General features: G+C 45.5%; 1 protein-coding gene across 2 annotated transcripts; it reads right to left on the bottom strand.

Annotated features, from left to right (window-relative positions):
- Window positions 1–963: 963 nt before the first annotated feature.
- On the bottom strand, window positions 964–15,153 carry LHX3 (LIM homeobox 3). 2 transcript variants are annotated; one of them, XM_051973921.1, is made up of 6 exons: window positions 15,066–15,153; window positions 6,419–6,590; window positions 5,258–5,460; window positions 4,332–4,483; window positions 3,463–3,634; window positions 964–1,382 (listed from the first exon to the last, which is right to left on the bottom strand). In XM_051973921.1, the coding sequence occupies exons 1-6, from the start codon at window positions 15,151–15,153 to the stop codon at window positions 964–966; spliced, it is 1,206 nt and encodes a 401-aa protein (XP_051829881.1). The 2 variants fall into 2 exon arrangements, with proteins under 2 accessions (XP_051829881.1, XP_051829880.1); XM_051973920.1 differs by lacking the exon at window positions 15,066–15,153 and adding an exon at window positions 11,416–11,509.
- Between the last annotated feature and the right edge of the window lie 2,248 nt (window positions 15,154–17,401).

Genomic DNA, 17,401 nt, shown 5'->3' with positions numbered 1-17,401 from the left:
CAAGATAAATAGGAATATGTTTATGTAAGGGATGGGGTAGAAGTGATGGTTGGAGAAGAGAGGCTGCCTGAATTAGTGAAAGACTCACAATGCAAAGGATTTTATACATTGTCATTATAAAGAAAAATATTCTGGTAAGGGTAAGGGACTCTGGTAAATGAAATTGTGTTAGCTAGTGAAACCAGTTAGCTAGTGTACCAGATATCCAATCACCAGTGTGCTGGAAGGGTGTGTGAGCAACACTGAAGGTTCAAATCCCGACGCTGTCCATGCTGAACTGTTGACTCATGAGTCAGGAATGCCATGTGGAAAGTAAAATAGATGATGAATTTGTGGGGCTCCAAATAAAAGTTGGTTTTTTTCTTTTTACTAAAGTAACTGATGTTTGATGTGTAAACAGTAAATTCAAATAACAACAATAACATCTAATAATAATAATAAGCATTCCAAAATGTCAGCTGTGTTGGACCAAGATAGGGAGGTGCAACCAGAGAAGAATGATTAGAAAAGGAATTGGCTTGTAAATGAAGCAACATTTCTCCTCTACCAGTACAGACATGTTCTCTTAAGGGTAAAATAGAAGACTGTTTTAAAAAACTAAAAGCAAATACCAGCCCTTTTAGCTGGAGACTGCTAATGAGGCCCAGTCCATGCTCATGTACAAGAATGAGCTGAGTCAGAAAGAAAAAGAGGAGAGTTCTTCAAACCTGAAAAGTCTCCATCTGGGGATTCAGTCTTGTCCCGAAAGAACTTGGGGGGGGGGATCCCCTGACATTCTTTCCCTGCATCCAAAGTCTTCAAAGTGGCCCATGACCTGGTTGGATGATCAGCACATGAAGAGGAGGGAGGGCAGGAGTCAATCCTTCTGTCCCTCCTCCCCACAGATGTAGTCTGGAGTCCCGCTGTTCTCAGATACCCAGCCTATGATTTCAAGCTCCAGTAAGGCTGGGAATGCATCCTGTATCAAAACTGGGCATGGTCAACCTCATCCAACCAGGAGGCAGGGCTTGCTGGGAAGTCAGGGTAGCCCCCACTGCTCCCTGTTGACAGGTCAGAACTGGGTCCATTTCCTCCCATCACCCGCATGGGCTGGGGCACACCAGGTCCACCTGGAGCCACAATGCCTAGGCCAGGATCAGTGTAAACCAAGCTGGAGATTAATGGTTGATGACCAGGGAGGGTCTGCAAGGAGGCTGGAGATTGGGGGATGCCATAGGGGCTACTAGATCGAAGGTCATGATATTGGTCCTGAGTAGGAAGGCCACTGTGCTCCATTGGGAAACTACCATTGGTGCCCACTGGCCTTCCCATCGCTGGTGAAGTTTCATTCAAATTACTGTAAATCCCATTGGAGTGACTCATCTCTGACATGGATGGTTCATCTAGAATAGAAATAGAGAAAATAAAGAAAATAGAGTGTTATAAAAACCACCAGATGGCCTGAACTTTGGGGACAAATCCACTCATGGGATTACAAACCAGAATAGCTGGGTAGTTCATCTAAAGAAATAGATCCCTTGATTTTTCTTGTGCAACATGATCAATGTGGAAATATGTTTAGAAGAATTGTACATGTTTAACATATGTTGGATTACTTGCATTTAGGGAAGAGATGGGGAAGAAGGGAGGGAGAAAACACAAAGTTTTGCAGGTGTGTATGTTGAAAACTATCTTTGCATATATTTTGAAAATAAAAAGCTATTAATTAATAATAATAAAAATAGATCCCAAAGTCACAGACTGAGTCCTAACCAAAGACATATACTGAGCACTAATTTGGGTTAAAGATCGAGTCATTCAGGATTGACTTCTGCTCCAGTTCTAATTACAGTTAAATACCTATAACTTTGCCCACAGACTGAGTCTTAAACCTAGTCACAGACTAAGTACTACCCCTGTTCAGCTATCTCACAAATAGGAATTAGTGGATATGGAATAAAATATTACAATTTCACAATAAATCTCCTCATAATAAATATTCATTCCTGGTAATCAGCAAGTACATCATTTACACATAGGATATAGGAAAGGGCAGGCATTCTTGCAGACATAAAACTGAGGTTTGTAGTGGGATCTTTAAGACTTTAGTTTTGAGATTTTCCTTCCCTCACCTCACTCACAATTGCTTCCTGGTGATCATCCAGTTAAAATCTGAAATCTGGTTTTCTTGATTTTGCCTAATCCAGGAGAAGGCACAGTAAAGGAGAAGGGGAAGAATTAAGCCTTTACTATAGGCTTAATATTTGCCAGTTACTTTATAAGTATTAACTCATTTGATTGTCACAACAACCTTGGGTAGGGTGTTACTATGATCTTCATTTCACTGATGAAGAAACAAAGGCTAAGAGGCCTCTTGCCTCCGTTCTCATAGCAAGTTAATGTCTGAGGTTAGATTTGAACTCAGGTCCTCCCGAGTCCAGCCCATTGCTCTATCCATTGTATGCATAGCTATCTTTAACAAAAGATTTGTCTGATTAACTGAATCAGACTTTCTAAATGAAAAAAATGGCAAGAACTTTGCCTCGAATTTATTCATTTCCTTTTGTTTTAGTTCATACAGGAAGGTATGAGAAGGTAAGCATTCTAATTGTGTTCTGCTCACCATGTACACCCAGAAGAGGCTGCCAGATAATGAAGATTAAAAATAATAATTAACCCCAGACTCTTTTGTGGGACTTAAAATGTTACAAAATGCTGACATCACTTGCAAATTGGAGAAGTTAACTGGAGATATTAATGCCATCCCCATTTTACAGGTAAGGAAACTGAAGTCCAGTGACTTGCCTCAGTATCGTGGCTAATTAGAAACAGAACAAAGATCAGAGTCCAACTCTGAATTAAGATTCTTTCCATCTATTCTCAGAGAGGCCTTTTGTAATATAAATAATACATTACATACAAAGAGATGTGCTATCATTAATTTCTGAAGTCATTTCTAACACTATCTTTTTACTTTTTCTTGATGGTTTTTAACCATTGATTAAAATCTTTGCCATAAATCTAGCTACAACACCCTTGCAAGAACATTAAAATAGCAGAACTCAGATTCTAATTTAAAGGTTGATCAACAGAGGGAAATGTGGGCAGACAATTATCCAGTTCAGTTGATCAATGTAGATAACCAATCCATATAATCCAGTCAGCAAGGAGGATTTTTGAAAAATCATCCATCTTCATTGTCTAAATTAACCAACAATTGCTGATTGAGGGTGTGGAGAAGGATTCGATAGGAAAATCTGGAGACCGGGAGGAAAGCTGTATATATCTGCAAAGTCTCTCGTGCTGTCATCCAAGAATAAAAGAAATCTCTCCCCAGGCTCCGCAGTAATATTCTTTCCTTCTCCCTAAGCCAAAGAGGGCACAACTACCCTAGCGAATACCAGCCTGCAAGTCTGAATCAAGTACTCGGAGGAATAAGTGGGATAGGGGAAGAGAGACGCCCTTCTCCCCGCTCCTGCTCACCTGTGAAGGAGACCTCAGCATCGCTGTCCGGCCCCTCTTCCTGAATGCTGTCCTTGTCGGATTTGGAGTTGCCCCGAGAACGTTTCATGTTGCGGAAGTACTGACCCCAGCGCTGCCTACCCGCGTCCTTCTTAAGTCGCTTCTCTTTAGCTCGCCGGTTCTGGAACCAAACCTGTTGGGGACAATGAAGGACCGGAGAGGGGGAGGGGGAAAAGAAGGGAAGAACATTGCCAGGTGAAGTGAAAAAGGCTAAATCTTGGTTCCTGTTTTCGGCCCTGTTTGAGGGCTTGGAGATCGGTTTTTCCCGCATTTATCTTTAACTGGGGAGGGGGGGGGGGTGTTGCAGATTATGAGTAAATGAGCTCAGACACCGAAAAAGCTAAACTTAGGCGGTCTTCAGTTAAGCGTTTAAGAGGTAGATTTTTTTTTTCTCTCTGTGTTAATCTAGGCAGGGGTTCTTAATCTAGGGCCCATTAATTTAAAAAATATATTTTTTAATAGAGGCATTTCAATATAATTGATTTCCTATGCAATCTCATGTCTTTTATTTTAAGCATTTAAACACTTTCCGAGAAGTTCCCAGCATTTCCTATCGAATTTCCCAGACTGCAAATAATAAAAATAAAAAATAAAAAAAGGAGAAAGGTTACAAGCTCCCCTGGATTAGGTTGTGATCAGGAAGAGAACAGGGGAATGAACAATGATTCAGGTCACCTGGGGCCCCACTTGGCCCTGTGTACTGACATCGGATCCTGCCCAGCAGTATTGAGCTCGGCGGGTTTGTCTCCAGAAAGGACTCTGGGCTCGGAGCCCGGGTAATTGAGGTTCTACCCAGGTGGGGAGGGGAAGGGGCTAGAGCAGTCTCTGACCTGAACCACCCGCATGTCGAGGCCAGTCTCGGACGAAAGCTGCTCTCGGACGTGGCGCGCGGGCTTGGGCGAGTTGTTGTAGGCATTTTTCAGCGTCTCCAGTTGCTTCGCCGTAATCGTGGTGCGAGGCCGCTTGGCTGTAGATTCGGCCTCTGCAACGACAGGAGTGTTCCGCTGACCATTTTCCGCAGGGACACCCTTCCCTGGTCCCTGAAGCTCTCGCAACCCAGAGGAGCTAGGAACCATAAAATGAGGGAAGGGGTCGGGGGCCAGGAGATTTCAAAGATCCCTTCCAGTTCTGGTATTCTCACTTCTCGAATCTAATGGTTCTTTTCTTTTTATTGTTCTCAGATTCTGTCGTTTCTCTAATTTTGTGATTCTAAGATTATAGGAGTCTAGGAGCTCTTCTTGATGAAAGGATAAGCCCTTTTCTAAGAGAAAAAGGCATACATTTTTATACCTATTATATGATTTGACAAGAATAACAGGAAAAAGTTTTGTTCTTGGATTCATATATATAATCTGTGATCATTTTCAAATTCTACTCCCTCCCATCTTCTTTTAAATTAGTAGTACCTATTTTTTCCCCACCTCATTCCCATGTCATAAGCCATGTTGGCTTACTTCACAGCCAGAATTGAAAAACTTATTCGGAAAATCAAATCCACTCTTCACATTTACTCATGTGACATATGTGTTCGGATAGTTTTTTTCCCTCTTAGCTAACGAAATGCAACCAGGGAAATCTTAACTTTCTTTTCCACGGAGAGTAAGAACTAACTTGATTGTCTTTTCCCCTCCTTTAGCGGGATGTGCCTCTAGGGAGAACTACAGGATTTCCCCGAGAGAAGATAGGAGATCACTGAAGATTAATTGCCCCTCTTCCCCAATAACCGCCTCTCCACCCAGCACTGCCGCGGCCTTACCCCGCTGCTTGGCAGTCTCGTAGTCGGCTTTACAGACCAGCCGGCTGTCCTCCATGAGATAGAACTCGTCGCCTGTAGCTAGCTGCCGCTTGCAAACAACGCAGGAGAAACAGTGTAGGTGGTAGACGAAGTCTTGAGCCCTGCGAACTACCTGCGTAGGCGGAATGCCCTGCTGACACGCCGCGCATTTGGTCCCGAACCTCCTGCAATATACCAAGGCCAAAGACTTAGGGCTTGGGTAGCGGTGGGGGGATAGGAGCAGAGCAGGAGAGGGTACACGGATGATAAAGATACTAACTAAAATCTTGCTGTAGCAGAAAAAGCTCGAGTCCGGGAATCAACAGACTCGGGTTCTGATCCAAGCTGTTACTTCCTGACAGTGTGATCCTAAAAATCATATCGGAGGCCCTCATTTTCCTTATCTGTGAAATGACTATAATAACCCCTGCTATATCTATCTCACGGGATTGCTGGGAGAATCGAATCAGATAATAGATAGGTAAGAAATTTAGCTATACAAACACGACTATAATACCACCCAATCTTTATGTGTACATCTGGTTTCCTAGCCCATGTGCTTTAACTTTTCCAACAAACAATTTTTTGGTAGAGTTCTATTCCGAAGGATTGAGAAGGGGCTTTCCCTCGAGTCACAGAAACCCGATTGTACCCCCTGCATGATAAGATTTTTCGGAAGCACTCGGCCAAAGCCATGAACAGCGAACTGAATACAGGGGTCTACCGCCCCAATGGGCTCCCCTGTCTCCCGGAGGAAAAGGCTATTCCGAGCAGGTTTCGTTATGTGTGGCTTCTCTCTACACTTCTACATCGAACAGAAGTTGCTCGGAGCTCACAGTGATTTTCCTTCGATTCGAAAATCAATACTAGTTGCCAACTAGTGCTTGAGAGGGTTGGTAGGAGCTCCTATAGAAGAATGCCCTGCGGACTTTTGCTTTGTAAGAAACAGAAGATGCCAACTTCTCTGCCACCTTCACCCCACTCCAAAACCTTGTACCCCGTTTGTTTTGTCTCGGCTGAATGCCCTTTAACTCCGGAATGGGAAGACTTAAATAGTGCCGGGAGGTCAGCCTTTCAGGAGACTGATCTGAAGCTTTTTAGCTCTGCTCCTAGTTCTCAGTTGTTCCCCGCCGCCCAACTCACTTGAAGAAGTCCTCCTTGCAATAGACGCCGTCCCCACGGCTGAAACACTTCTCGGCCAGCGGTGTCTGACAGTCGCTGCACTTGAGGCACTTACTGTGCCAATGCCGGTCCAGGACCTTGAGGATGAACCTGTCCACGATGTGCTGATTGCAGCCGGCGCACAAGGGGATCTCTGCGTGGAAGAGGGAAAGGGAGGAAAGAGACTCACTTGGATGGAGAGCTCAGCTCATGCTGCTTTTCCTGGGGCCCATCTCCGAGAATCTCAGCCAGAAGGGAAAATTTTCTTCCTACAATTCTCTGACTTAATGATTTGCAACAGAGCTAGATTCCCGTTGCTTATCTTGGTTTCCCATTCCGGCCCTATACATTCCATATTCCTTGAGATGGACACAGAAATTATATGCTTCACTTCTCTCTCTCTCTCTCTCTCTCTCTCTCTCTCTCTCTCTCTCTCTCTCTCTCTCTCTCTCTCTATATATATATATATATATATATATACACATACACACACACACACTCAAAAGACCTTGTTTGTCTATAAGATGCAGTGTGAATGGTCATTTCTTATAAAGAAACTCAGGTTTCGTGAGTCATCCACAGATTTGTATGAGTATATGATGAAAACGGGAAGATGTTTAGACAGGCAGTGCACAGGAGCAAACGCACAGATCTCCCGTTAGTTCTGTTGCATACAGATTGTCCCAGAAGCAACTGCTTATCCGAATATATTATGTAGCATTTGTTTGGAAATTTTATAGTTGGAGTTGGATCTGATCACACAAAATATTGAATTGAATATTGAAACACGCTGACTATGATGCAAGTATAGAAAGAAATATACTACTAGTAGGGTACACTGTGTATATATTTATCGGATACACCATGGATGTCTTCATTAGTATGCAACGTTTGTGACTGCTTTAGAATTTACATTCCCCAATACACACGCACTCACACATTTGGATACACTCAGAGTCTGTGAGGGCTGTTTGTCTGCATACACACGTGGGTACACTCTCTCTACTTCCAAGTTTGTTCTGAGTTCGTTTGCCCTTTCTATAATGGTCATTGCACCCTAGCAACTGATTCCAGGACCATTTCCTCTCTGTTCACCCAATTCAACAAGAATTGACGAACAAGTTCACTCAGTTTGCAGCCAGTGGCAGAACCTAAACTGCATTTCCAAGAGCTTGGTGTTGGATAATAGATATTGGAACTAGTATTTCCCTGGAATGGAGGATAAGGAGCGAGGGCTTTCTGCAATGAGAGTGTTTCTTTTTATCCCCAAAGGCACATGTGGTGTAAAGGATTATCCTCCTCCCAAAATAAAGATTAAAAACGATACCTATGTAGAAACACTAACAGTGTTAGTCATCCATTCCCTAGCTCTAGTTCTTTCAGCAGGGATAGGGGATGGAAAGGATTCTGGGGAGGTAAGAATGCAACTCCATGAACTCCTCAACAGTTAGTCTACGGACAGCATGGCAGAATTCAAAACCACTGGAACAGTCAGAGCAAAGAGGAAAAAAGGAAACGATTTCTGTAGTCTCCAAACTCACAGTTGGGATGCTCTGAAGATTCCAAGATGAGAAGTCAACGGTCCAATGGCCTTATTTCCTCACTCAAAACAATGTCTCAGTGGCCCCGTAAAGTTAGCGGTATCAGGGCTTCCTACACTAGGGGCCTAGATTACACACAACGCGGATTTTACCCTAAAATGTTACCTAGTTCCCGGTTTGGGGCAAACTGAGCAGTATTTGAAGCCCAGACCTACCCATTCCGGTTCCGATAAATTCACAATCCAGAAAGATAGACTTCTGATCTGTGTCCACGGAGGTACAGCTGAGACGGGGGTCCCTGAGTTAATATATAACTACACCCAAAATCCAGCCCACAAAACACACACACATACACACACACACTATCTTCTGGAAACAGCTAGCTAGGTTACCGAAAAAGAATTGGGGGGAGGAGGGGCGGGGAGGGAAGGTGACAATAATCTACGAAAGTTGAGTGGACAAACAAGCGACGCGGCAATCTAGACTCTTTAGTAAAGGTTAGGTTAGCTCAGATTTTCAGCACCCCAAAATTCGGACAGCTCCTCAAACTGGCGCAGGAGACGGCTGAAAATTTCAGAAAACGCCAACTTCTGCGACTCAATGCCCGGTAAAATTCAGTTCTGGGTATTATTATTGAGAGCTGATATTCTTACCAAACAAAGATCCCTCCCTCCATTCCCTATCCCGCACCCGAAAAACACCTCCTAACCTCCTGTTCCATTCCCATTCCTAACGTCCTCAAGGATATTTCTTACGTTGCATCGTGGCTTCAGACAGGTTGCGCTCTGCTAGACAATATTCTGGAGTGCTTATGGACGTTTTCCTTTCTGCTTACTCGCTAACTCCCTCTTTCCAGGAGCAGGTCTTGCTGGACGCTTTCGTTCCCTTTCTTCCCACCTCACCACACCCCTTTCCCCTAGTCTCTTAGGACAGCCCCTTCCCTGGAACCTCCGTTAAAAATAAATAAATAAAAGCAGGTTGAATCAAAACCGAACCCCTAGATCTGACCCTTCTCTCCTCCTCCCACCCCCAGGACTACTCCCACTTTCTCACCTATGGGAGTCACTGCAGCTCAGTTTCTCTAAGCTTGGAATCAGAATACTAAGTTCCAGTCTTGGGTTAGACATTTTGTGGTGATGAGCAAATCATTTAATCTCAAACCTCAGTTTTCTCTGCTGCAAAATGGGACTAATAGTTGTTATTTATCTAATACTTGAGCTTCTTATAAGGAAAATGATTTGCAATGATTGCACAAAGTAATAATATACATATACACAAAATCACACATTTACATATGTGACATGATATGTATGAGCTGTTATTACTTTGTGACCCTAGAGAACTGAGGTTTGTATAAGGATTTACTGGAGGATAGAGTCCCATCAAAGCTCTCAATATGATCTTCATGTGTTCACATAGCTGGGGTGGGGGTGGGCATTAGGGGAGGAGGAGCAGGAGTTTCCTGATATATAAGTCAGAGCATCTTGTCAGTATAAGAACTGGCCTGAATAGCATGCCAATTTTCCCACCAGTCAAAGCCAGGAGTTACTTCCAAGTCTGCAAGATGCTGAGGCCTATAGAGGCTCAGAAGGAGGGATAACTCAGTATCTTTAGCACTGTTCAGAGCCTTGGCCTTGAGAAAGAATCTAGCTAATGTTCTGTGACCTACCAGGAAAGTACTTTACAGTTTGACACTAAGAAGTCCTGGTTAGCAAGTAAGCTATCTGAGGAAATTATGAGGTGGGTGTTTGGGGACAGATTCAGTCTCACCTTTAGATTTAGGTTCTGGATCCGTGGGCCTAAAATTTGTCTGGATTCAGATGTTACAGAGGTAGAATGGAAAGGAGATCGATTACAGGCCTGATCTGAGTAGGAAATAAATAGAATGTGTCTAAGAGTCAGTGGGATTAGAGAATCCCAAAAACTGAATCTCACAGAACCTTCTGAGAATGGGGCACCATTTCCAGGAAGTTTCACTTGCCCTGAAGACCTGCAGCCTATGAGTGTGCCTCTTTACTCAGTATTGCATTGACTCTGCTTTGTGCCATGCTCTCTTCTAGTTCCTCCACTTTGGCCTCTTTCTCTTAGCAGAATTAATAGAAAGCTCTGGCCTGGACTAGCTTCCCTTTTATTGTCTCTTCATCTGAGACTTGACTCCATCAGGGGAGAGCTCATCCCCAAGGTACAGAAGCTGTTTCCCTCACTGAAGGCCTGAGACTTAGAGCCTGAGTTGTAGAGAATCATACTTCAGAGTGAAAGCTGAACACCCAGTAAATCCCTGAACAAAGCTGAATACCTAAGAGATCCCAGGACAAACCTATAAGATACACATTAACTTAACACAATATAACACAGCCCTGAGCAGAGTATATCAACAAAACATCCTCACCCAATCCAACACACAATAAACTAACATCATAAACTAGATTTACCTAGCCATCATAGAAACACAGCCCTAAAGAAAAATACAGGACATATGCATAAACCATACACAAAACAATAGCACAAACACACACTCCCATATACAATGCAAACGAATTGAACACAATACAAATATTTAAGAACACAAAATTCAACCAAGACTCAAATTCCAGGGGAAGAATTAGCTCCTTTAAAACACGTGAATACACCACAAACCTCAAACAAGTAAAATGAAATGTGTAAGTACAGATTCAAAACATACATGTTTACACCTCTATACAAATAGAAAACGAAGCTCTCCACACAGACAGCACTAACAAACATGCCCCAAAGCAATTTATACGCACTAAACGCCGGATTTTCAAAATGTGGACAAAGCCTGCCCAGGGACCCTGGCTCCTCCGGTCCGACCGCCTTTAGTGATGATACCCGGGGATTCTCCCTTTCCTTAAACAAGATGGGAATCCCTGGTCTTGTTGTCCTGAGCTCAGGGCCTGCACTCACCCGCGTTCTCCAGGAAGAAAACCCGGGAAGTCACAGTAGCCAGGTTTGTCCCCTGCTCTGGGAGAGGAAGGGGCTAGGAGACGGCTGCCAGCGCCCACGGAGAAGTTGCTCCAGACACAGAGAACGCTCAACTCCCTCTAATCTGGGAGGGAGTGGAAAAGCCCGAAGATTGGGGCACAATCCTCCGGGGGTGTTGGGGCGGCAGTTGGTCCGCCTTTCCTGTGGACTCTGAAAACAAACCATTTCCTAGTACCTTTTTTTCTCTTCACCCCAGAACTGGCCTCTTTCAAGTTGCGGGAATCCTTCCCAAGCGGGCTTTGGCACCTAAGCTTTGCTCCCTGGTTCAGAAGATTGACCCTGAACTCGGGACAACCAAGAAGACGTGGTTCAAGAAATCCCTACTCAAAGAATCTTCACCGAACAAGGAAGATGGACAAGAACCCTATAAGATTTCCCTCCTCTCTGGGCCTCGTTGGGTATGAGGGATCTCGGCTCAGGCCTTTGTACCCCTACCTTTGCGCAGGTCCTCGTTCTGTGCTAGCAGTGCGAGAAGCATGTCTGTCCCGGCAGAGTCTTTCCCCGACCCCAGTTCTTTAAGGGCGTCCATCTTGCATCGCCCGTCGCCTATTCCCTTGGTTTCTGGAGCTGGGAGAATCCCCGGAGGACTCTTCGGAAAATAAACTTTAGGACTGTCGAAAAGGCAGGGCCAGATCCAGGCCAGATAACCCTCTATCGGCCTTCCTAATTCGCGGGATTCGCGCTCCGGACTAGGTTTGGATACCGAACCTCCCCTTCCTTCCTCTTCTCCCCACGCCCCTCTCGCTCCCACCTTCTATGCCCCCGCCCCCCTTCGGGAGTGCTCGGTGAGCTCCTGGCGTCTACAGGGGAGCTCAGAGGCCGCCTACACTTGCAGACCAGGGTATTTAGGGGTGGGGGAGCTGCAGTCTGGCAGACGCGTTGGAGCGCACAGGGGCGCAGAGTGACTGGTTTCTGCTGTACCTTGAGACAAGACTAATTAACAGCCACAGCACCCAGAGGGACGGGGCTCCGCTAGCCTCTCGGGGCCTGGGAGAGGCGGGGCAGTTGGAGAGTGAGATGTCGTGTTTATGGGTGGGGGATGGGGAAGGGGGAGGACGCAGGGAACCGCTTTGGTTTGACCGCCACCGGCAGCGTGCTTGAAATTCCCTCAATGTTTTTGTCCGCATCCCGAGCTATGGTCCCTAGGGAATAAGATAGAGACTAGAAGGGTATTTGGAGACCAGTTTGTGTAATTCACTTGGGATAGTTTGAATCTGGAGAAGATTCACTGGAAACTCAAGCCCAAGCCCCGGAGAAGCAGAACCTCAACTTCTCTCCCTCACCCCGGGGAGGGGAAAAAACAACCACAAAACTCGGCATCTAGGGATAGTTTCCGGGAGAAGCCCCGCTTTGTCCTGGCTGCAGAGTATTCTGACTTCGGGAGATCCCGATCCTAGGAGTAAAAGTAGGTTCCAGAAGTTCTTCCTGTCGGTGGAGAGCTTATTATGAATCCTGTCTCCCTCCTTCCAGGCTCGCTTCTGGGAAGCGAGAGGAAGGCCACAGGTGTCCGGAGGTCCACGGAACACCAACCTTCTCCGCCCCCTCCAATTCCCATGCTGAGACCCGGCTCGGGCTAACTGTAAGTGTTCAGAAGTCAGTGTGGGGAAAAAAATTCCTTTTGGGAAAAGGATGGTATGGAAACGGAATTCTTCCAAGATTGGAACCCGTAATAAGTGGCCCCAAATTATTCTCTTTGATGTGTGCTGGTCCGTTTGAATGCCCACCCGTTCAGGTCCCAGTTCTTAGTATTGTTCCAGGGCGAGGAAGATCCAGCAAGACCGATAATTTAATTCAGTGACTGTAAAGAGTGATCCAGGAGATGTTGGGACCCCTCACTGTGTCCGAGATCTCTCAGTCCTGCTCTCTCGCACATTTCAGACCTTGAGAAAGGAATTATCCTTTCTGCAGTGCCTGGGGAAATCAATCGGAGTGCTGTTTACTGAGGTGGTCTTAATCGAAATAAACTACAGCTTTTTATTCCAGCATCCAAAGTCCACTCGAGATGAAAGGGCGCTGCCTTAGAGGAGACTTGGGGTGAAGGGCATTTTAAAAATTGTTAAAATATAGAGCCACAACCAAGCCCACAAAACTTTGACTTGGTGAATTCCTCCTTCTTTCCTAAGAATTTAAGATGGAATAGGGATTCAAAGGGCATGAGCGAACCAAAGGGACTGAAGTGGAGATTTCTTCTCAGTCTATCACCCCCCCCCCCGAACTATTTCCCGGGCCCTTGGGCTTCTTTTTCTTTTATTAAGCACTACGTTCTTTCCCTCTTTCTCACAAGATTTCCTTCTTAGATTCATCTCCTCTGCATTGTTACCCATTTTTGCATTTCCCAACCTTTTGATCTGGGTCAGGGATAGCTTAAAATTCATTGCAGCTTTGGAGTTTTTGTTTGTTTGTTTTTTGCCATATCCTTTCCCTAACACCTGTTCCCTAAAACTTGGCTTGATCTCTCGTCTTCCATCTCAGGGATACTAGAGGAGTGATTTCTGGGATCTGGGTCAGAGGGAACAGAGAGAAAGTGGAGAGAAGGAAAAGCTCTAGTGACACATATACACGCTTTCCTTCAGTATGCAAAGCTAGATAATTTGGGGGATTCTGCTCCTAGTTCATCCTTCAGTTGCTGAGCTCAGAGCAGGCAAAGGAAGATATACTTGAATCATCCAGATCTCCAGCGTAGAGGATAAAAAGACATCGGGAAACCCAATCTTGGAGTCCTTCCCTCTCCTGCCCCATCCTCACTTCCCAGGGCAGGAAAGTAAACTAAGCAATTGAATTCGAAGGCGTTGAGTAGGGATGGAGCTTACTACTTTTCACTAATGTTGAAGAGGCTGGGACCTCAGATCAACTAGATCAGGAGACACTCAGACAGAAACACAATTACAGATCGCTAATGACAGAAACCTACAACCTGGTAGGGAAATGGGAATACAAGACTGCAGAGAACTGAGAAGCTTTAAGGTTAGCTTTAAGAAGGGAGAGGAGCATCACTTCTTTAGGATCCAACAACCTCCCCCCACCTCCTGCTCTTGTTCTGTCATGATTCTGTCTTTCTCTGGAATCTAGGAATGAAGAGACACACACAGTCACACTCACACACACGGCCGCAGAGAGACACAGTCAGAAAGACACAGAGATGGAGAGTGAGACATAGAAAAACGGACAGAGACTGACAAAGAGAGACAGAGAATTACAAGTGCAAACAGGATTTTTCTGATTTTCCCAGCTTTTCTCTATCGGTCCTTAGCCCCACGCAGATACACACATTGTGGTCAGATTGGGCCAGAGAGGGTATGGAAAGGGGCACAGTCTGTGCTTAAGTATCACAGTGTGTGACGCTTCGTCCCATCTCCGGCAGTGAGGGAGGAGAGGGGGCGGACCGGCCTGTCCAGCTGAGTGATGGGTTGGGGGCGGGTCCCCCACGCGCTCGGCATCTGGCCAGGGTGGTACCAACAATCGCCCTCATTATTCAGCCAACGACCTGAAGAACTACCGCGGAGGTGGGGGACTGTGGAAAATCTTGTGAGGAAAGCACCACAACCTAGAGAACCTCCCCTTCTCCCTTCACTTGGGATTCCCTTCCTAGAAGGTCCGAAAGGTCGTAAACGTTATAAATGTATTTTGGGGGTTGTGGGGGATATCTTCTAAAGAACAGAGATAAGAAAAGAGGAATGTCCCCACGCAGCCCCATGCATCTGGTGATTGGGGACAGCTTCTCAGGATGCTGAGGGCCTAAAAGCGGGGTTTATCTTTCTATATACTCACATAAACAGGATAACACTTTTAAGCGGTCCTTTAAGGTACAGAGTAAGCAGCAGACACTCTCTTGCATACTATACTACCCTCATCCACTTAGGCTCCCACATTTACGACCCTCACTCACTTAGAACCCCACACTTTACTACCCTCATTCCCACTTCCACATTTACTATTTTCACTTACTTACACTCTCACTTTCTTACTATCAAATGCGCCAAATACGAGCAGCTTGTCTGACTCTCACACACACTCATACATAGTATATCCTGAGACTTATGGGAAGTAAATTAATTCGGGCCTTTTAGCGGCCTCAGAGCTTTTACCTTGGGTCTCGCCGAAGGCGCAGACTGCTGCGGCTGCAGGAACTCCAGGCCTCTCCCTGTCCCGTTCGGGGTCCGGCTCGAGTAGCATCTCTGACACCCTGCTGCGGCCGGGGCTCTGGTTTCCTGAGGCTGACTTGGAAGGACAGAGAAGACTTCTCACTCAGCCCGTACTGTGGCGACCTAGAGGCTCAGTGTGCGCTCGGCCAGGGCGAGGGGCTAAGCTGGGAGGGCGGGCAGTGGGACGGGGGCCAGTGGGCGGGAGTGGGAGTTGGGAGGGAGTAAGGGCAAGCGTCGGAGACGCCCCTCGCCCTCCCCAGGGGCCAACTCGTTTGTTGCTTTCAGCTTAACAAAACCGCGGGCCCGAAGGTTCTGGGAGGGGAGCTGTCCAGCGTGCTAGAGGGAGGCACCCACGCGGCCTTGATCTCCGCCCCTAGCTCTGCCCCCGCCCAATGCTCCGCCCCAGTCCTGGCTCTCGGGGGTATCGAAGTACTTACTGCCCGCCCTCAGCCCTTTCTTTTAAAGACTCAGTCTAGGCATATACAGCCTCCCACAGAGAATAGCGGAGCGACAGGTATTCTGACTTTATTCGAGTCTGGAGCCTTTCGTGAATGGCCCCAGATAATATGTATTCTTCGTCATTTGCGGATTCCCAACCTGTGGGACTGAGTTGCCCTAGGTGTGGTGTAAGGGTTTCCCAATTTCTCTTTGGGCCATTCCTCAGTCTGGCTCTCGAATCTTCCTGCTCTCTTTACTCTGGGACACAAACTTACTCTTGAGTGACACTAATGAAGCAGGTATCCTTTTAGGGGATGGGGGGATTAGTACGGGGGATGTGGCGTTTCCTGTTAAGTCGTAGCCTCCATTTATTTCTCCTCAAATACTTATTAGCCATGTGACCCTGGATAAATCATTTAATCTCTTTTAATCTCAGTTTCCTTATCTGAAAAATGGATGTGATCTCACGTATCTTACAGGATTGTTGTGGTGATTAAATGAGGTAATGAGTGCAAAGCGTTTTTCAAACCTTAAAATGCAGTATAAATTCTAGCTATTTGTCGTTATCATTATTCTGTTGTTTTATCCTTTCATTTTAGATAATGTGCTTCCCGCTTTCACTGAGCAGTAGAACGAGCTCGGGCTACCACTGCAACGGAGGAAGAAATTATCCACAGGCATCCGAGAAAATTTCACCCATAGAGACACATCAAACTACATCTCGAGCTGGCTCAGGGTCGGGGTAGAGAATCCCCCAGCCCATTTTCTTGGCCAGGCATTGCACTCCAAGGAGTGGTCATTTTGTACTAGATTTAGTTTTTTTGTTCAGTCGAAAAAGTGAACATCTCTGTCTCTTTTTCGCCTCAGGATCTTGCATCCTCCCTCAAAGATTCACTGCTGCTTCTTCCCTTTTGTCAGTCTTCGAGTGGCTTAAAAAGCCGCCGCAGCTATGCTGAGAAGTGCGCTTCTAACCTTACTCCCTGATCAATGTTATGGAGACATTCCCTGACTAGAGAGGCCCTAGAGCTAACAAAGATCATCCTCTCCTCGGATTTGGCAAGTCTTCAACATCTTCAGTGGAACAGGAAGAATCGTCATCACCATGTCTCCAAGGCAGGTCTGGTACCCAAACTGTTGCATAGTGCTGAGTCCGTTTTTTACAAAGTATAAAGGTTAAGGAGAGCTCTCCATCACTTTGTTGATTCCCCTCTCCTTCGACAAGAGCTAATGAAAGTGCTTGGAGGCCACGGAATGACCCACATATAATGTTGTTTAAGAGTGCCTTGAGAGAGATTAAAGCGAGACTGCCCATAGATTTAGATTGGGTTAATAGAGCCTTGTTCAGAAAAAATCCTCCTCCTTACCCCTTCCTTCTTTTGTTTTTCTTCTAATTTTCTCCTCCTTTCTTCATTCCCCCCTTCCCCTCTCCCATGACCATGACTGCAGAATTACTTAACTGTAAATTGTAGAATTTAAATCCAGGATTCTCAATTCATGTCTAACTCTCACTTTCTACTAAACTATCCTTGGTCCCCTACACCTAGTTGCAGCCCTTTCTATAAGAAGGTATAGAATTATACATTTAGAGCTAGAAGGAATCTTTGAAGTAGTTAAATCCAAATCTTTATTTTTACAATTGAGGAAACCAAGGCCCAAAACATTTAAATGACTTGTCCTGGGATATAGAAATAGCAGTTGTCTAAGTGAGATTCAAATCCAAGTCTTCCTAATTCCAAAATCCAATGGGTTTCAAATATAAAGGGAACTAAGCCAAATTTATAAAAAATAAGAGCCATTCCCCAGTTGACAAATGAACTAAGAATATGAACAGGCAGTTTTCA

Source organism: Antechinus flavipes, chromosome 2 (genome assembly GCF_016432865.1).
Source record: "Antechinus flavipes isolate AdamAnt ecotype Samford, QLD, Australia chromosome 2, AdamAnt_v2, whole genome shotgun sequence".
NCBI lineage: Eukaryota > Metazoa > Chordata > Mammalia > Dasyuromorphia > Dasyuridae > Antechinus > Antechinus flavipes.
Note: the sequence above shows the minus strand (reverse complement) of the source record. Positions and strands in the feature narration are given on the sequence as shown.

Coding starts and splice junctions, on each gene's coding strand:
- LHX3 (XM_051973920.1), bottom strand. CDS start 11,509: ATGGACGCCCTTAAAGAACTGGGGTCGGGGAAAGACTCTGCCGGGACA. Junction 3,635..4,331: donor TCGACATGCGGGTGGTTCAG/GTCAGAGACTGC, acceptor TGTCCCCAACAG/GTTTGGTTCCAGAACCGGCG. Junction 1,383..3,462: donor TGCTGAGGTCTCCTTCACAG/GTGAGCAGGAGC, acceptor TTTCTATTCTAG/ATGAACCATCCATGTCAGAG.